The following is a 21,032-nucleotide window of genomic DNA, read 5'->3' as shown; positions in this document are numbered from 1 at the left end:
GAAATTATAAAGTACAAATTGATCAGTGATAGATCTACATGCAGACCCCAAGTCCTGTACTCGTAGAATTTTTGGACTCCTCAGATTTCTGGAAATACTGAAACTTTACAAAGCAGGATCCATTATTTTTAGAACCAAAGTTGGAAAAGACTCATGAAAATACACTGAAATTGATCACTGATTGATGCGAGAAAATTCCATCCTAATTACTACATAAAATCAGCATGAATGTGAAGGATGTCAGAAAAGTGATCATGCCCATCATATTGTCTGAATGGAATGATTTAAAGGACAATGGTAACTATAAAATAGTATTCAAAATTTATGTAGAAAATGACAATGATCAGTATAATTAAGTGTTAAAATCTTAATTCAATTTGAAACTCTAACTTGTTTAAAGGATGGATATGGTTAACCAAAGATAATCTTTTAGCGACAGCACCAACACATACCTAAGGAAATTCAATAAAATATAACCAACAAAATTGATTTGCCTCATCTCCCTATTGCCTTTCCTTTATTGCAGCCTCTAAACATGTGTAAGTGACGGAGTACAACGAAACTATCAGACATATTTTCAAACAGGGTTGAGCACCTTAATAATAAGTCGACTGAAAGCACTCTTCTAAAACTACTGCCGAGTGCCTCAACTGTGGTCAACGCAAATTTCCTGCATAGTTATTTTCACACAAAATTATACGATGAGTGTAGATAGACGAGTAAAAAGACAGGTAGTATCATTCTTTCAAACATCCATGATCTTATCAACCAAATGCTTTGCCATATCCTGAAAATGGAGATGTATTGTTGACAAGTGTAATTGTGGAATCATTGCACCGTTACAAATGACAAAAACGCAAGACAAAGATTGCATCGGATAAACTCAACCTCGTATGTGTAACCACAACGAATGATTTCAAGGAGCTACTATTCCTTCCCCAAATGACCGATGTTCGTTTTTCCGAAAACCATAGGATTCATATCGTGAAGAAAATTTAAGTTTGTAAAGGAAATTGGTCGTTGTAAATTATGATGGTATGTGAGACATGTAGATTAAAGTTTATTCTTTCATATAATCATGATATGTGTGTATCATGTATTCAGATGGAGGAGATTCAGTTGGATTTCATAGGCATGATAAATAACTACACATTCTCACCCTAGATTGAGCCGGAAGAGGAAATTGGCATTTTGTAGCGATATTACTTCGCACACGCATTGCCTATATGAGTCTTAGATATTGGTTGGAACCTAGTCTTGTTATTTTTCGCATGAATGTTAAATATTCTGTCTCAACCTAAATGAAATATCGAAAGCATAAAGTTTTGAATAACTAGATAAATAAATCGGGTCTATTTTTGTTCGTACTGTTTGATTATCGTTATTATTATTGCATCAAAATTTATCAATATACATAGACAGCAGTTTATAACTGTGAATTTTTCTCCCCCTAAAAACATTGCAACATTTAAAACATTCACGAATACATTAAAAATTAGGAATGTTTCATTATGAAACATATTTGATATAATATAAAATATGGTTGGTAAACAAGCCAGAAGCTGATATTAGTTCAACGAGATCCTCTTACCGTCGACAGTCGGGAGTGTTTTGGCGAACCTAACATGCTCAGTCAACCCTTTCCTTATTGTGCAATATGGTTTTTAATGTTTCAAACGGCCTTTTTCAACATTGCATGAAAACAAAAACAAATCAGTCAATTTCCAACTAACTAATTACAAACTCTACGAGAGGAAATTCTATCATTTTCACGATTTCAGCTAAGTTCATTGTGGCAGGGTCGGTTTTTGCCATACCGGAGATTTACAGTTTCACGCACCGTTGGATACAAGCTCTCCGAATACCCAGAGAATGATCCTTCAGTTTGAAACGGGGTATAGAAGAGTTCAGAACGAAGGTGTAAAATTCAATTGTAGAATAAACCTTCAAATAAAAGCTCAATGTACTTTCCATGTTTATTAATCTTATTGATTATATTGATTTTAAGTTTCAGCGAGTTTTGTTCTCACCAAATGACTAAATGGTTTAAACAGAGACGTATATGTACTTCTCTGGTTTAAACGAGGGCAGCAAGGAAACAGAAATGTATATCAATAATCAGAGACGTATATATGTGTATATATGTGTTATATACGTCTCTGCAATAATCTAACACCTAGAACACTCGGGCATTATTCTCGGCTCAGATATAGAACATAAAATACGTCTTTCGTCAATAATGCACCGTCGTTACTTTATCGGTAGATTCCTTGGTGCCATTATTTCAGACTGAACGTGAACTTTGTCTTTTTCTTTTTTTCCCTTTTTTTGTCTTTGGGGAGGGGGTTGGTAGATTGTATTTTCCACATGAATGAGTCATGAAAATCTGGTGTTGTAGTTGAATATCTGCGAAATCAAATGCTATGATTATGTATATCGCAGTCCGCAAGATAATATACGTCTCTGGTAAATCTAATGGTTACTTAGTTGAATATAGCGATATGTAAATTCCTATGAGGCTTTCACTAACTAAATGATACCCGGTTCTTTTCAGGTTTTTTCTTTACTATAGTCTTTTCAATTCAGTTTCAACATTTAAAAGTCCAAAAGTCGATTGACATAATATCTCTTGTTTGGTGCAATATAAAACATAAACTTATTGATTACATCAGAGACGTAAAATACGTCCCTGGTTACATTAACTACGTCGGATACCACAAGGTTCGATTAAAGATCCAAAACCTGTGTTAAGTAAAATATGTCATTTTTCAGCTGAACGTCACTTCCGTATCTAAATTATCGATCTTGTTTTCGATTAAGGACTTAAAATCCCGGCGTTTGACAGGAGATTTCTAGATGTAAACTCTGTAACTGTCGTTACTTTATCGACAAAGTTGGAAACTTAATAACAAATGCTGTATTTATAGGCAGCTGACTCAGTTTGACGATAAAATTGTGATGAGTAAACCAAGAAAGCGACCGGATCTGCGCCTGCCGTCCACCTCTGGATCTGAGCAACTCGGCTCAGCAGCTGGACTGGATGGAGAGTAAGGCTTTTACCTTTAAGCATTTCGTTGCACATTTGAAAAAGATGCATTTTGAGAAAAAAATAAGCAGTATCATGTTTTAATGCATTCTTAGAGGAGAATTTAGTATACAATCAATATCTTAGAGACGGAAAGACGCCCACGCTGTATGGGCGTCAGAGTTAGGAAGTCGGGCGAGCATAAATTATTCCTTAGATTCTAGGAGCTTTGATTTCCTAACATTGTAGAGACCGGATCGACATCCAGGCTCTGTGATTTGCAATGTGTGCATTCAATATTGTTCTCATTGTCACAATGTTGAATGGCTATTGCTACGATGCGTCAAAATTGATGTGCAGCTTGCACTTGTGTTTTCCTTAGCACAAAAACATAAACTTTTGAGTGGTATTTGACTATGGAAATTAGTGAACCATAAGTATTATTTTTGATGCATAATATAGTTACACATATATTTTTACTAAGTGAAACCATTTATAAGGGTTTTAATTTCAGCAGGGTAATACAGGGGTTTAATGTGTAACTACTGCAAGGATAAGAGGTTATTCGTTTTCTTCAAATATATTTATGTAGCATTGACCTTGTTTCAAGGTTACTTAGATTAAATGTTTTGATATTTTCAAACATCTTCTTTTGAATGATATAATCAAAAGGTACAGGGTAATGCTGATGGACTGTTAATTAGCATCACATATATTGTTGAGATATTGATAATTTCTGCATATTTGGCCTGAAGGGTTTTAGAATGACAAAACAGCTATATGAACTGATTCATTCCATTCTAATATGTTACGTACGGTACCTTACTAAATTCATATACTAGTCAGAATTAATCTTGCATTTTGTCAACCTTGTAACTCACATGGTCCTCTGTCTGTCCAGTGTCAACATTTCCATTTTAATAACTTCTTTTCAATAGCTAGAAAACAAAATGCCATGGTATTTGGCTTGTTGGTTGCTGGGTTAAAGCATGACAAAGCTTGTGAAAAGAAACAACCTTGACCCTTATTCAAGGGCACAGGAGTCAAATTTGGATAGAAATTTGAACAAATACTTCGGACTAACTAAAAGACTTGGAAGCATGATATTTGGTTAATCAGTTCCTAGAATGAAGCCTGACCATATTTGTGAAAAAATGACCTTGAACTTACAGGGATCAAATTGTCAAAACCTGTTAAGTACTTCTGCTAAAAGAAAAGTCTGAAAAGCAGATTATTTGGTAGAATAGTGTTTTAAGGTAAAAACCTGACACATATAGTGAAAATTAGAATTGACATTTAACTAAACTCCATAACTGTCACTGTTTATAGTTGAACATTAGAATCTGAAAACTAAAATTGATTGGATGTGCCAATTGTATATGTGCTTATTTATTTGTGATAAAAAAAGGATTCTATTTTTGATGAAAATTGAATACCAGAAAAGTGATGCAGGCCCATTGTTTATATAGGTCTGGAGTTAAGTGAGTTCATCAACTCCAGATTGATATCTGTTTACAAAAAAAGGTTTAATATCAGAATAATTCTTATACATGTATATTTAGGTCATGGTACCGTTGTTCACATGTATGTCTTCTTTGCACAATCAGTTTGTTAGTTTTTCACAGTCTCATTTCACAGGTTCTGTGGCACTAACGGTAAATAAGAGGATATTAAAATCATGACAGGTCATGAAATGGAAAGTTAAAGATTATGGCTTTAATTGGTGCAAATGTTTTTGGTGCAAAGTTTGTTTGGTATAATAATCATGTGTTTTGAATTCATTAAAAGATGATGGTTTAGAAAAAGTCCATTTTAACTTTTGATTATTTTGTTTGATTTGATTTCTCTTTTGTATTATTGATAAACAGACATTTTTACAAACTGGCCATAGTATTTATCATAAGAAAAAGTCCATTTTCAGCCAAAAAGTAGTGGTCTCTGTTAATCTGATATTAGCTTCACTTATATTTTTGTACCTAAATGATGCATATTGATTTTGTTTTACCTAATTATGATCAAATGGTGGGTTATTCAAGTTGCCTCATGTCCATGATCTGTGATGTTGTAAATGATTCTTGTTATCCCTCTTTCTTGAGAAGTAATGCATAGATAGATCTTTTTCAAATTTCATTGGTAGGTTCCTCTTGGTCCCTAGTGGTTTCCTTTTTTATTTTGAGACTGATCAGGGGGAAAAATGTCGGCTATTTTAGATTATGACTGTGAAAATTATCACCCTTTCTTGAGAAGTATTAGATAGATCTTTCTCAACTGTCGTTTGAAGACTCACCTTGGTTCTAAGTTGCGCATGTTTAATTTCTCAAATTGATTGAAAGTTGAAATAATAAATGCCCCACAAGAGGTCATTTAGATAAGAGACAGTTACACAAGTATCACTTTTTCACAAAGTACATCAGTACATGTCAATAGATTATTCTTAAATTTCTCATGTTCTTCATAGTCCTTGTAGTTGTGCTTTATGTATGGAAATTTTTAAATTCTATAGGTATGTTTCCCTTATTTAGTGATGTATTGTTCATCAGTTTCACATAAAGAGAAAAGAATAGAAAGGTTTAACTGAATAAATACCAATATAGGTCATACTGTGATTGGCACCATGATCCATCACGGATCTTTCATCATATAGACATTAATTTCAGATCAATTTCTACGATGCTACCAACTTGATCACATCACTTGATGTATGTTTGTTTTTTATAGCAAGTCTAACACAGGAACTGCAAGCCTTGAGGCATTGCAGCAGAAGCTGAAAGAACTGGACCTGAATGACCAGCAAAGAGAAAGACTTGAATCCTTCCTCACACAGAAACAACAAGTGGGAGAATTATGTGCTGAGGATTTTGAAAAGCTTGGAGAACTTGGAGCAGGGAATGGTGGAGTTGTTTTGAAAGTTCGCCACAGCAAACTTGGCCTGGTTATGGCCAGAAAGGTATATGATATCAATATGCTTTAAAACTAGGTACAATTGTCATTTTGATTTCTTAACAAGTGTTTTGTAATGTGGTATACCTGCTGATACAAAATGTAACTGGATGTTTTGCACCATCAGTGTGACACAAATAATTTCATATATTTTGATAAAGTATTTCATACAGGTTTGAGGTGTAAAATGAGTGTTTGTTCCTCTTATGAATAAGATTTGATTTTTTTTTTGTTACAGCTTATACACCTTGAAATAAAACCGGCTGTCCGCAATCAAATCATCAGGGAACTCAAAGTCCTCCATGAGTGTAACTCTCCTTTCATTGTGGGTTTCTACGGTGCATTCTACAGTGATGGTGAAATCAGCATTTGTATGGAATACATGGTAAATGATGTATTTAGGGAATTCAGTCTGTAGCATCATTAGATGTCTCATTACTAGATTGTCATGTAAAAAAAGGATATTAAAGAGATGTATAAAAAGCATAAGGTAATGATTAAGTATTAAATACTGTTTCATTTTTTTCAGGATGGTGGGTCCTTGGATTTGATTTTGAAGAAAGCTGGACGGATACCGGAACAAATACTTGGCAAAGTTACAGTGGCTGTAAGGACAAAAATAAAAATCTACAGGAAATAAACTGTTTCTGTACAATGTATAACACACCTGGTGAAGTCACATTTATATTTTAAAGCTGTTGATCACACACATAAAAGAGTGATTTCTTCATCTTCTTTTGATCTTGTCCAAATGTTAATCTTGCTCTTAAAACTTACATTGATATCGTAAACCAGTTAAATTTTCACTCAGGAGACTAGTTTACCTCATAGAGAACATACAGAAGTTATTTTCTTAGAGAGGTTAATATTCTATAGTGGTTCAGTGGTAAATACAGAAATCTCAGTAGGATGTTAAAATAATTTTCAATTTAACACTTATTAGAGTTGTATAGAATGAAGTGTGATTTCGTACGATGTATGTTTTGAGTGAGTTCTATTGAGTTTGTACTAGGTCTGTATGTATTTGAGTTTGATCATTTGAAACACAAAGTATTTCTGTATTTTAAGGTTTTAAAAGGACTCTCCTACTTAAGGGAAAAACATCAGATAATGCATAGAGGTAGGTATATCATTTTACTCTTGTTCAATGTACTTGTTCTTTAATCAATGGTAATATTATATACAAATGTAAAAATATCAGACACATAGTATGTTTTGGGTGGACAAGATATATACAAGTGAAAGTTTGTATGTTGTATCTCTAATACACAAGTGTTTTTAATTTATGACTTTAGTAGTTGCTGATGATAAAGAAAAATTATTCCTTGTGTTTCAGATGTAAAACCCTCAAATATATTAGTGAACTCACGTGGAGAAATAAAGATCTGTGATTTTGGAGTGAGTGGCCAGCTCATAGATTCCATGGCCAACTCCTTTGTAGGAACACGATCTTATATGTCGGTAAGTATGTTTGTAGGAGCACGATCTTACATGTCAGTAAGTATGTTTGTAGGAGCACAATCTTATATGTCGGTAAGTATGTTTGTAGGAGCACAATCTTATATGTCGGTAAGTATGTTGAAGTGGTGATAAAAAAGTCTGTAATAGAAAGAGGCTGTGATAGTTAAGTTGGTAGAGCATGAGACTTAACAATTTTATGAGAAGATCCTAGGTGTATTATACAGTCTCTGTAGTGAGTTATTTTTCCAGAGTTCATAGACCAACAGTAGCTATCATAGTTGTGTCCTTTGACAAGACACTCATCCCTATTGCTCTGGATAGCATGTAGTGGGCCTCCCACCTGATGTTAACTGAGTTAGCAACCAACTACTACAGGGAGACTGCCAAAAATGACTCTTGCTATTCACAAGAGGATAAATCCAATGAAGAAGCAATCAATATTGGGTCTCAATCATCCTTGTTCCATGAGATGTTTTTAGTTTCTTTCTTAATAAGCTCACGTGAGCTGTACTCTTAACTTACAAATGTATTGCTCCCACCTCTTAACCATGGTTAGGAACTTAAGTTATATTATCTTAGCTGTTAGTTAAGTAACCAAGCCTGTAGACCTTTTGGTATAGGTTATCAGTCAAAGTCTTAACAGCTTTTTACACTTACAGGACTACATAGTAGGAACCTGTACATGAATGCTAAAAAATTGCATCAAACAATATCTAATGAATTACTTCAATGCCTTCTTCTTTATTGTTCAAACCAGTTGTTTAAAGTATTTTCTGAATTTTTTAGCAGTTCAGTTTTTTTTGGTATTGTATTTGATTATTAAATAAATGTTTTGTAAAGGGAGTGGTAAAGACCACAATATTTAAATGTAATATGGTATCTATGTTCAGAGATATCTGAGCTGTGATATGTGCTTGAATGTAAAGTCAGCTGTTTTCTCTCTGTTTCAGCCTGAGCGTCTCCAGGGAACACACTATTCAGTACAGTCTGATATTTGGAGTATGGGGCTGTCCCTGGTGGAAATGGCCATCGGTCGCTACCCTATTCCTCCCCCAGACCCAAAAGACCTTGCCAGCATTTTTGGGGATGATGTATTAGAGGAACATAAAGAAGCATCAAAGACCGGCAAACCACTTAAGGGTAAGAGAGTCCAAAAGTGGGACTATTCAAGGGTAAGGTAGTCCAAAAGTGAGACTATTCAAGGGTAAGATAGTCCAAAGGTGGGACTGTTCAAGGGTAAGATAGTCCAAGGTAGGACTATTCAACAGTAAGATAATTTTCACAATGGGACCAGGCAAGGGTAGGGAAGTATTAATAGTAGGACTATTCAAGGGTAAGCTAGTCTAACTGTGGGACCATTCAAGGGAAAGATAGTTAAACAATTAGACGAGTCAAGGGTAAAATAGTCTAACTACAGATCTAGTCATGGTTAAGATAGTCCAGGAATGGGACTATTCATTAGCAAGGTAGTGTAACTCCAGATAAAAGCTTGGTTGGAGTTGAACAGTGGCTAGGGAATAAAATGAATTTGAAACCAGGACTTAAACAAGGTTTATTGAAATTTTCACTGGAGCCCTCCAGCTAAGTGCTCTATGAGGTTAATGTTGATCATGGTATGAGTCTATGGTTCTTCATGTTCAACCATTTCAGCTGTTTCCTATAGATAAACAAAAGTGGCTTTTTGTTTAAAGAGAAAATACAAATGTACTTCTTATGAAGGGCTAGCATTGATGAACCACAATATCTTTAATTATTACAACAGCAGAAATAAGAAATGTTTTTTTAACTGCAGTCTCTGCTGAAGTTAATGAATTCAATTGTGCATTTATTTACATTGTCATCAGTAAATGTTCATATTTGAAAGCAAATATGACATTTTAATTCAAAGAAATGATACTTTTTTATATTTCAGGTTTTCAAAGATCAAACAGTTATTTTTGATAAAATGGTTCGTGTTTAGAGGATGAAAAAAACTTCATTATTTATTTCAGTATGAAGGTCGAACACCTATTCTACATGTACCGAATAGCTGTTAATTTTCATGGGTCAAAATTTTCGTGATTTTCTTTTGAAAAGAATGAATTATATTTAACAAGTTAAAATTTCACAATCAGGCCCTGGCTGTTTAAAGGCTGGTTAAAGATAACCAGTGGTTAGTGAAAATTTTCATACATGAAGTAAACAAAATTGAGAACATTCTTTACTGTTTTACAGCTGTTAATTTTAGGAGGCCGCTTAGATTGATATATTTTGAACGTTAATTTGGTCTTCAAAGCTCTCATATTTTTAGTGGCAACAAATTAATTTTTTCACTAACTGCAGATTACCTCTTACTAACCTTTCAGCAACCGAGGCTTGGATGTAAAATGACATCTTATACACACCTGTCTCATTATTTCATGGATCAAATTTACATGATCACATTAATGTACTGCAAAATGGTGAAAATATCATCCTTGCCAAAATAACCAGCTATACCATATGTATACAGTCAAACTTCTATGAATCAAACTTCAATAATTCAAATTTCTCGGTGTATCAAAGTTTTTTGTCTGGTCCTGCATTTTATTCCCATTAGGAATCAAAGTTTTATAAATCAAACTTAAAACAATAAAACATTTACCTGTACAGTAACAGTTTCCCCCAAAGTTTGACTGTATTGGTGTACTGGGTCCATACTCCATACCAAGGCTGTGCACATCATCATGTATGCATTGTGATAAACAGAAAATAACATCCATTTCACTTTGTATTTTTTGTTGTTTGATTAGAAACAAATATTAACAATGAGTCAAAATTATATAGGTAGTGTTGGTAAGTATGTGCCGCCTAATTGCTTTCTGATAGATGGCAAAAAGGACAATATTTCGGTAGGTTGGGAGATGCCAATGGAGATTGTACTAACAATCTTTCTTATTGAATTAGTTCAGCATTAAAAACATATACATAGGTTGTGTACTCTAATGCTATTATTTGTGAATTTTCACTTGGACTTTTCAAGGAGGTTTGATTTGACAAATCACCAGTAGAGGGATACATTAATTTACAGTGACCTTCAGCATAGCCTCAGCTATTGGATATTATCTTACAAATTGAGGAAATTTGATACATGGTATATGTACACATACCTTGAGAAAAATTGGGTATTCAAGTTACTTTTATAATAGAAAGGAACATACCTTTAGTTATGTGACATTACCAAAAATGTCTGGAAATATACCATACAGATGAGTATGATTTATAAATTAGCAGCACACAGGAAGACGGATTACACAATTTGAGCATGCTTCACCTGTGGATGGCCCAAGATATTTTGTGCATGTATCGTGTAGTGTAAGAGAGATCTACTGCCCATTTCAGGCTGCCCTGGCGACTTTCAGGTGATAACAGGAGACGGCCCCTTACCTATGGCCATATTTGAGCTACTAGAATACATAGTTAATGAGGTAAAGCACAACCTGTCTGAGGGCATCTCACCACAGTTGCACCACCTGCTTCAGACCTAGTTACCATGGAAACTTGTCTAAGATATCCGTAGTTTGACAAACATCACTTGCTCCACTGGTTTTTTAGTGTTGAAGTTCTACTGGGAGAATGTTACTAACACAGTATCTGTGATACTTGTGGTTATGGCATTGGAATGACTTAGTGTTGCTTTCTAATGTTAATTATGCTTATGTAGGGTCATCAAACTTCAGTGTTGATGAAGCTTATGTAGGGTTATCAAACTTCAGTGTTGATGAAGCTTAGGTAGGTTATCAAACTTCAGTGTTGATGAAGCTTAGGTAGGTTATCAAACTTCAGTGTTGATGAAGCTTATGTAGGGTTATCAAACTTCAGTGTTGATGAAACTTATGTAGGGTTATCAAACTTCAGTGTTGATGAAGCTTAGGTAGGTTATCAAACTTCAGTGTTGATGAAACATATGTAGGGTTATCAAACTTCAGTGTTGATGAAGTTTATGTAGGGTTATCAAACTTCAGTGTTGATGAAGCTTAGGTAGGTTATCAAACTTCAGTGTTGATGAAGCTTAGGTAGGTTATCAAACTTCAGTGTTGATGAAACATATGTAGGGTTATCAAACTTCAGTGTTGATGAAACTTATGTAGGGTTATCAAACTTCAGTGTTGATGAAACTTAGGTAGGTTATCAAACTTCAGTGTTGATGAAGCTTATGTAGGGTTATCAAACTTCAGTGTTGATGAAGCTTAGGTAGGTTATCAAACTTCAGTGTTGATGAAGCTTATGTAGGGTTATCAAACTTCAGTGTTGATGAAACTTATGTAGGGTTATCAAACTTCAGTGTTGATGAAGCTTAGGTAGGTTATCAAACTTCAGTGTTGATGAAACATATGTAGGGTTATCAAACTTCAGTGTTGATGAAGCTTATGTAGGGTTATCAAACTTCAGTGTTGATGAAGCTTAGGTAGGTTATCAAACTTCAGTGTTGATGAAGCTTAGGTAGGTTATCAAACTTCAGTGTTGATGAAACATATGTAGGGTTATCAAACTTCAGTGTTGATGAAGCTTATGTATGGTTATCAAACTTCAGTGTTGATGAAGCTTAGGTAGGTTATCAAACTTCAGTGTTGATGAAACTTAGGTAGGTTATCAAACTTCAGTGTTGATGAAGCTTAGGTAGGTTATCAAACTTCAGTGTCGATGAAGCTTAGGTAGGTTATCAAACTTCAGTGTTGATGAAACTTATGTAGGGTTATCAAACTTCAGTGTCAATGAAGCTTAGGTAGGTTATCAAACTTCAGTGTTGACGAAGCTTATGTAGGGTTACCAAACTTCAGTGTTGATGAAACTTATGTAGGGTTATCAAACTTCAGTTTTGATGAAGCTTATGTAGGGTTACCAAACTTCAGTGTTGATGAAGCTTAGGTAGGGTAATCAATCCCCAGTGCCATTGATGCTAAGGTAGGGTTATCAATCCTCAGTGTTATTGATGCTTCAGAGGGTTATCAATCCTCAGTGTTATTGATACTTCAGAGGGTTATCAATCCTCAGTGTTATTGATACTAAGGTAAGGTTATCAATCCTCAGTGCTATTGATGCTAAGTTAGGGTTATCAATCCTCAGTGTTATTGATACTAAGGTAGGGTTATCAATCCTCAGTGTTATTGATGCTTTTGTAGGTTATCAATCCTCAGTGTTATTGATGCTTCAGAGGGTTATCAATCCTCAGTGTTATTGATGCTTCAGAGGGTTATCAATCCTCAGTGTTATTGATGCTTAAGAGGGTTATCAATCCTCAGTGTTATTGATACTAAGGTAGGGTTATCAATCCTCAGTGTTATTGATGCTAAGGTAGGGTTATCAATTCTCAGTGTTATTGATACTAAGGTAGGGTTATCAATCCTCAGTGTTATTGATGCTTAGGTAGGGTTATCAATCCTTAGTGTTATTGATGCTAAGGTAGGGTTATCAATCCTCAGTGTCATTGATGCTAAGGTAGGGTTATCAATCCTCAGTGTCATTGATGCTAAGGTAGGGTTATCAATCCTCAGTGTTATTGATACTAAGGAAGGGTTATCAATCCTCAGTGTTATTGATGATAAGGTAGGGTTATCAATCCTCAGTGTTATTGATGCTTAGGTAGGGTTATCAATCCTCAGTGTTATTGATACTAAGGTAGGGTTATCAATCCTCAGTGTTATTGATGCTTAGGTAGGGTTATCAATCCTCAGTGTTATTGATGCTTACGAGGTTATCATTCCTCACTGTCAATGATGTAAATTATCAATCCTCAGATGCTAAGGTAGGGTTATCAATCCTCAGTGTTATTGCTGCTTACGTGTTTATCATTCCTCACTGTATATGATGCTAAGGTAGGGTTATCAATCCTCAGTGTTATTGATGCTAAGGTAGGGTTATCAATCCTCAGTGTTATTGATGCTAAGGTAGGGTTATCAATCCTCAGTGTTATTGATGCTAAGGTAGGGTTATCAATCCTCAGTGTTATTGATGCTAAGGTAGGGTTATCAATCCTCAGTGTTATTGATGCTAAGGTAGTGTTATCACTGCTCAGTGTTATTGATGCTTACGAGTTTATCATTCCTCACTGTAAATGATGCTAAGGTAGGGTTATCAATCCTCAGTGTTATTGATGCTAAGGTAGGGTTATCAATCCTCAGTGTTATTGCTGCTTACGAGATTATCATTCCTCACTGTAAATGATGCTAAGGTAGGGTTATCAATCCTCAGTGTTATTGATGCTAAGGTAGGGTTATCAATCCTCAGTGTTATTGATGCTAAGGTAGGGTTATCAATCCTCAGTGTTATTGATGCTTACGAGATTATCATTCCTCACTGTAAATGATGCTAAGGTAGGGTTATCAATCCTCAGTGTTATTGATGCTAAGGTAGGGTTATCAATCCTCAGTGTTATTGATGCTAAGGTAGGGTTATCAATCTTCAGTGTTATTGCTGCTTACGAGGTTATCATTCCTCACTGTAAATGATGCTAAGGTAGGGTTATCAATCCTCAGTGTTATTGATGCTTCGGTAGGGTTATCAATCCTCAGTGTTATTGATGCTAAGGTAGGGTTATCAATCCTCAGTGTTATTGCTGCTTACGAGGTTATCATTCCTCACTGTAAATGATGCTAAGGTAGGGTTATCAATCCTCAGTGTTATTGATGCTTCGGTAGGGTTATCAATCCTCAGTGTTATTGATGCTTCGGTAGGGTTATCAATCCTCAGTGTTATTGATACTAAGGTAGGGTTATCAATCCTCAGTGTTATTGATGCTAAGGTAGGGTTATCAATCCTCAGTGTTATTGATGCTAAGGTAGGGTTATCAATCCTCAGTGTTATTGATGCTAAGGTAGGGTTATCAATCCTCAGTGTTATTGATGCTTCAGAGGGTTATCAATCCTCAGTGTTATTAATGCTTACGAGGGTTATCAATCCTCAGTGTTATTGATGCTTAGGTAGGGTTATCAATCCTCAGTGTTATTGATGCTAAGGTAGGGTTATCAGTCCTCAGTGTTATTGATGCTAAGGTAGGGTTATCAATCCTCAGTGTTATTGATGCTTAGGTAGGGTTATCAATCCTCAGTGTTATTGATGCTTACGAGGTTATCATTCCTCACTGTCAATGATGCTAAGGTAGGGTTATCAATCCTCAGTGTTATTGATGCTAAGGTAGGGTTATCAATCCTCAGTGTTATTGCTGCTTACGAGATTATCATTCCTCACTGTAAATGATGCTAAGGTAGGGTTATCAATCCTCAGTGTTATTGATGCTAAGGTAGGGTTATCAATCCTCAGTGTTATTGATGCTAAGGTAGGGTTATCAATCCTCAGTGTTATTGATGCTTACGAGATTATCATTCCTCACTGTAAATGATGCTAAGGTAGGGTTATCAATCCTCAGTGTTATTGATGCTAAGGTAGGGTTATCAATCCTCAGTGTTATTGATGCTAAGGTAGGGTTATCAATCCTCAGTGTTATTGCTGCTTACGAGGTTATCATTCCTCACTGTAAATGATGCTAAGGTAGGGTTATCAATCCTCAGTGTTATTGATGCTTCGGTAGGGTTATCAATCCTCAGTGTTATTGATGCTTCGGTAGGGTTATCAATCCTCAGTGTTATTGATACTAAGGTAGGGTTATCAATCCTCAGTGTTATTGATGCTAAGGTAGGGTTATCAATCCTCAGTGTTATTGATGCTAAGGTAGGGTTATCAATCCTCAGTGTTATTGATGCTAAGGTAGGGTTATCAATCCTCAGTGTTATTGATGCTTCAGAGGGTTATCAATCCTCAGTGTTATTGATGCTTACGAGGGTTATCAATCCTCAGTGTTATTGATGCTTAGGTAGGGTTATCAATCCTCAGTGTTATTGATGTTTCAGAGGGTTATCAATCCTCAGTGTTATTGATGCTTCAGAGGGTTATCAATCCTCAGTGTTATTGATACTAAGGTAGGGTTATCAATCCTCAGTGTTATTGATGCTAAGGTAGGGTTATCAATCCTCAGTGTTATTGATACTAAGGTAGGGTTATCAATCCTCAGTGTTATTGATGCTTAGGTAGGGTTATCAATCCTCAGTGTTATTGATGCTAAGGTAGGGTTATCAATCCTCAGTGTTATTGATGCTAAGGTAGGGTTATCATTCCTCACTGTAAATGATGCTTAGGTAGGGTTATCAATCCTCAGTGTTAATGATTTTTAGGTTAATTTAGTATTTTTGTTTTTTCAAGGGTTATTGATGATGTCCTATAATTAATTAATTTCTATCTAATGAAGAAATTCTATGTTTTTGAATTTATTCATGCATGTTTGCATTTTACTTTCATCTGAGACATTTCAGAAAACATTTTGCAAATAGGTTAAATATCCTGCTTTAATGATGATTAATATATGGATGACTCTGGATTCCATGCTGAAGATTATAATAACTGAAGTTTTAATGAAAAATACATGTTTTTGATTCTGAACCAGTGTAGGATTATGTACAAGGTGTAGGATGTGTCTTTGTAGGACTAAGTGTGGGATGTGTTTTAGTAGGACTAAGTGTGGATGATATCTGTAGTAGGAAAGTTTGAAGTGTTTCTGTACTAGGGCTAAGAACGAGATGTGGAGTTTGTCTGAAGTAGGACTATTTGTGTGGTGTGTCTCTGTAGTAAGACTATGTGTGGGGTGTGTCTCTGTAGTAGGACTATGTGTGGGGTGTGGTTCTGTAATAGGAATGTGTGGAGTTTGTCTGTAGTAGAACTATGTGTGGGGTGTGTCTCTGTAGTAGGACTATATGTGGGGTGTGTCTGTAGTAGGACTGTGAAGTTTGTCTGAAGTAAGACTATGTGTGGGGTGTGTTTCTGTAGTAGGACTATATGTGGGGTGTGTCTGTAGTAGGACTGTGTGAAGTTTGTCTGAAGTAAGACTATGTGTGGGGTGTGTTTCTGTAGTAGGACTATATGTGGGGTGTGTCTCTGGAGTAGGACTATGTGGAGTTTGTCTAAAATAGGACTGTGTGTGGGGTGTGTCACTGTAGTAGGACTATATGTGGGGTTTGTCTGAAGTAGGACTGTGTGAAATTTGTCTGAAGTAAGACTATGTGTGGGGTGTGTTTCTGTAGTAGGACTATATGTGGGGTGTGTCTCTGGAGTAGGACTATGTGGAGTTTGTCTAAAGTAGGACTATGTGTGGGGTGTGTCTCTGCAGCAGGACTATGAGTGGGGTGTGTCTCTGTAGTAGGACTGTGCAGAGTTTGTCTGTAGTAGGAATATGTATGGAATGTATTTTTAGTAGGACTATGTGTGGGGTGTGTCTCTGTAGTAGGACTATATGTGGGATGTGTCTGTAGTAGGACTAAATGTGGGTTGTGTCTGTAGTAGGACTATATGTGGGATGTGTCTGTAGTAGGACTAAATGTGGGTTGTGTCTGTAGTAGGACTATATGTGGGGTGTGTCTGTAGTAGGACTATATGTGGGATGTGTCTGTAGTAGGACTAAATGTGGGTTGTGTCTGTAGTAGGACTATATGTGGGATGTGTCTGTAGTAGGACTATGTGGAGTTTGTCTGAAGTAGGACTACGTGTAGAGTGTGTCTCTGTATTAGGACTATGTGTGGGGTGTCTCTGCTGTAGGACTATGGAGGAGGTTTGTCTGTATTAGAACTATGTGTGGGGTGTGTCTCTGTTGTAGGACTATGGAGGAGGTTTGTCTGTATTAGAACTATGTGTGGGGTGTGTCTCTGTTGTAGGACTATGGAGGAGGTTTTTCTGTATTAGGACTATATGTGGGGTGTGTCTCTGTTGTAGGACTATGGAGGAGGTTTGTCTGTATTAGGACTATGTGTGGGGTGTGTCTCTGTTGTAGGACTATGGAGGAGGTTTGTCTGTATTAGGACTGTGTGGGGTGTGTCTCTGTTGTAGGACTATGTGTGGGGTTTGTCTGTATTAGGACTATGTGTTGGGTGTGTCTCTGTAGTAGGACTATGTATGAGGTTTTGTCTGTATTAGGACCATGTGTTGGGTGTGTCTGTATTAAAGGTATGTATGTACGTCAGAAGTAGAATTAAGTGTGAGGTGTGTTGTAATAGAATTAAGTGTGAGTGTGTTTTTGTAGTAGAACTAAGTGTGTGTTTGTCAGTAGTAGAACTAAGTGTTGGATGTGTAGGACTAAATGTAGGGTGTGTCTGAAGCAGGATGGGGTGTCTGTGGGTAACTGCCGAGACTGTGTCCATACATATATATATACATATAGTGTCAACATCTGCCTTATCTGTTTTTGGTTTGTAACTGTATGACTTGATTATATCCAGGCCAAGACTTGAACCAATCCACCAACAAATTCACATTGTATGTAAATTTATATTAAGGATGTGTAGTTCATGTCATCAAAGTGAAGAATCAAATTAGTGATTTGCAAACAATTAAGTAAATATTGAATATTGAGCACTGGTTGTGTCCCATTGGTCCCATTGTTGGTGTAAATGTTGGACTTGGCCTGGAGCTTTGATTGTTCTCTGAATACTCTATGCTTACTGGTATGTTGTTCTACATTTTATGTTGCTGTTTGATTTTATTTTGTGCATTTTAGGATCAAACAGAAATAGCTTTAGCTTCCCCACGCCGCCCGGCAGTGATGGACCACGCCCCATGGCCATTTTTGAGCTTTTAGATTTTATTGTCAATGAGGTATGTTAAGGCATATTTAACATGGACGCTAATTTAGGCCATCATGTATGAATCTAGAACCTAACAATCTCTGTATGGTGTTTGACTCCTCCGTCCAAACATAACCTGAAAATTAACAATACTGACCTTTGGTCGACCAAACTTTAAGGAGTTATGATACCTGTCTGCACATTTTGGTTTAGTTCTTTTTAATAGGCTTCAAAAACAGGCTTTTTTCATTAGCTCTAGACACCAGCTTTTCCCATTGGTTACAGATGATTATCTTTTAAATTGACTCCATGCTGACACATGGAGCATCAGGCTATATATACAAATTGGGAGGATTTCACACTGCTTTTATGTCATCTTGTAAGGGTCATTTAGCTTGTAATTTCAACCAATCTAAAGCTTCTTTGTAAAGCATTGTTACAGATAGGCTGACTTTTTCCAAGTTATTCTATTACACTCAGGTTTACTTAACCTTCTGGAGCACATTTATTGTCTGTTTTGTTTGGAATCCTGCTTCTCTCCAACCATCGTGCACATCTACTTCCAAACCCCACTGCCTCTATTCAAAACCGTATTACACTAGCTGAGTTGTTCAATGCAGTGTATCTACAGCTATTAATTGCCATTGCAAACTCTCATATTTCCCTTCTCATGGAACACTTACCTGTGGTTCTAGGTGGCAAACTCCTAGTCTCTCTGTCTCATGTAACATTTACCAGTGGTTCTAGGTGGCAAACTCCTAGTCTTCCTGTCTCATGTAACATTTACCTGTGGTTCTAGGTGGCAAACTCCTAGTCTCTCTGTTTCATGTAACATTTACCTGTGGTTCTAGGTTGCAAACTCTCATATTTCCCATCTCATTAAACATTTACCTGTGGTTTTAGGTGGCAAACTGTCAAGTCTTCCTGTCTCATTAAACATTTACCTGTGGTTGTAGGTGGCAAACTCCTAGTCTCTTTTTTCGTCTCATGTAACATTTACCTGTGGTTCTAGGTAGAAAACTTGTCAAGTCTTCCTGTCTCATTTAACATTTCCCTCTGGTTCTAGGTGGCAAACTCCTAGTCTCTCTGTCTCATGTAACATTTACCTGTGGTTCTAGGTGGCAAACTCCTAGTCTCTCTGTCTCATGTAACAGTTACCTGTGGTTCTAGGTGGCAAACTGTCAAGTCTTCCTGTCTCATTAAACATTTACCAGTGGTTCTAGGTGATAAACTCCTAGTCTCTCTGTCTCATGTAACATTTACCTGTGGTTCTAGGTGGCAAACTCCTTGTCTCTCTGTCTCATGTAATATTTACCTGTGGTTCTAGGTGGCAAACTCCTAGTCTCTCTGTCTCATGTAACATTTACCTGTGGTTCTAGGTGGCAAACTCCTAGTCTCTCTGTCTCATGTAATATTTACCTGTGGTTTTAGGTGGCAAACTGTCAAGTCTTCCTGTCTGATTTAACATTTACCTGTGGTTCTAGGTGGGAAACTCCTAGTCTTCCTGTCTCATGTAACAATTACCTGTGGTTTTAGGTGGCAAACTGTCAAGTCTTCCTGTCTGATTTAACATTTACCTGTGGTTCTAGGTGGCAAACTCCTAGTCTTCCTGTCTCATGTAACATTTACCTGTTGTTTTAGGTGGCAAACTCCTAGTCTCTTTGTCTCATGTAACAGTTACCTGTGGTTCTAGGTGGCAAACTCCTAGTCTCTCTGTCTCATGTAACATTTACCTGTGGTTCTAGGTGGCAAACTCCTAGTCTCTTTGTCTCATGTAACAGTTACCTGTGGTTCTAGGTGGCAAACTGTCAAGTCTTCCTGTCTGATTTAACATTTACCTGTGGTTCTAGGTGGCAAACTCCTAGTCTTCCTGTCTCATGTAACATTTACCTGTTGTTTTAGGTGGCAAACTGTCAAGTCTTCATGTCTGATTTAACATTTACCTGTGGTTTTAGGTGGCAAACTGTCAAGTCTTCCTGTCTCATGTAACATTTACCTGTGGTTTTAGGTGGCAAACTCCTAGTCTTCCTGTCTCATGTAACATTTACCAGTGGTTTTAGGTGGCAAACTGTCAAGTCTTCCTGTCTCATGTAACATTTACCTGTGGTTTTAGGTGGCAAACTCCTAGTCTTCCTGTCTCATGTAACATTTACCTGTGGTTTTAGGTGGCAAACTGTCAAGTCTTCCTGTCTCATGTAACATTTACCTGTGGTTTTAGGTGGCAAACTCCTAGTCTTCCTGCCTCATGTAACATTTACCTGTGGTTTTAGGTGGCAAACTGTCAAGTCTTCCTGTCTCATGTAACATTTACCTGTGGTTTTAGGTGGCAAACTCCTAGTCTTCCTGTCTCATGTAACATTTACCTGTGGTTTTAGGTGGCAAACTGTCAAGTCTTCCTGTCTGATTTAACATTTACCTGTGGTTTTAGGTGGCAAACTGTCAAGTCTTCCTGTCTCATGTAACATTTACCTGTGGTTTTAGGTGGCAAACTCCTAGTCTTCCTGTCTCATGTAACATTTACCTGTGGTTTTAGGTGGCAAACTGTCAAGTCTTCCTGTCTGATTTAACATTTACCTGTGGTTTTAGGTGGCAAACTCCTAGTCTTCCTGCCTCATGTAACATTTACCTGTGGTTCTAGGTGGCAAACTCCTAGTCTTCCTGTCTCATGTAACATTTACCTGTGGTTTTAGGTGGCAAACTCCTAGTCTTCCTGTCTCATGTAACATTTACCTGTGGTTCTAGGTGGCAAACTCCTAGTCTTCCTGTCTCATGTAACATTTACCTGTGGTTCTAGGTGGCAAACTCCTAGTCTCTTTGTCTCATGTAACAGTTACCTGTGGTTCTAGGTGGCAAACTCCTAGTTTCTTTGTCTCATGTAACATTTACCTGTGGTTCTAGGTGGCAAACTCCTAGTCTTCCTGTCTCATGTAACATTTACCTGTGGTTCTAGGTGGCAAACTCCTAGTCTTCCTGTCTCATGTAAC

At 36.7% G+C, this 21,032-nt stretch overlaps 1 protein-coding gene across 2 annotated transcripts in view; it reads left to right on the top strand.

Moving 5' to 3' along the window:
* The first annotated feature begins 2,798 nt into the window (after positions 1-2,798).
* Positions 2,799-21,032, top strand: part of LOC132544471 (dual specificity mitogen-activated protein kinase kinase 1-like) — a 36,196-nt gene continuing 17,962 nt past the window's right edge. The window contains exons 1-8 of one of the 2 annotated variants that reach the window (XM_060208065.1): positions 2,799-3,047; positions 5,744-5,972; positions 6,204-6,350; positions 6,495-6,572; positions 7,034-7,085; positions 7,302-7,426; positions 8,377-8,566; positions 17,982-18,079. In XM_060208065.1, the coding sequence (XP_060064048.1) occupies positions 2,959-3,047; positions 5,744-5,972; positions 6,204-6,350; positions 6,495-6,572; positions 7,034-7,085; positions 7,302-7,426; positions 8,377-8,566; positions 17,982-18,079 (1,008 nt within the window). In that variant the 5' untranslated portion in view covers positions 2,799-2,958. Of the gene's footprint in view, positions 3,048-5,743; positions 5,973-6,203; positions 6,351-6,494; positions 6,573-7,033; positions 7,086-7,301; positions 7,427-8,376; positions 8,567-10,786; positions 10,873-17,981; positions 18,080-21,032 lie in introns of both variants that reach the window. The other variant, XM_060208066.1, reaches the window with a different exon arrangement.

The sequence above is a fragment of the Ylistrum balloti genome, unplaced genomic scaffold, assembly GCF_031769215.1.
Source record: "Ylistrum balloti isolate Yb309-2 unplaced genomic scaffold, AGI_CSIRO_Ybal_v1 Utg369800, whole genome shotgun sequence".
NCBI lineage: Eukaryota > Metazoa > Mollusca > Bivalvia > Pectinida > Pectinidae > Ylistrum > Ylistrum balloti.
Note: the sequence above shows the minus strand (reverse complement) of the source record. Positions and strands in the feature narration are given on the sequence as shown.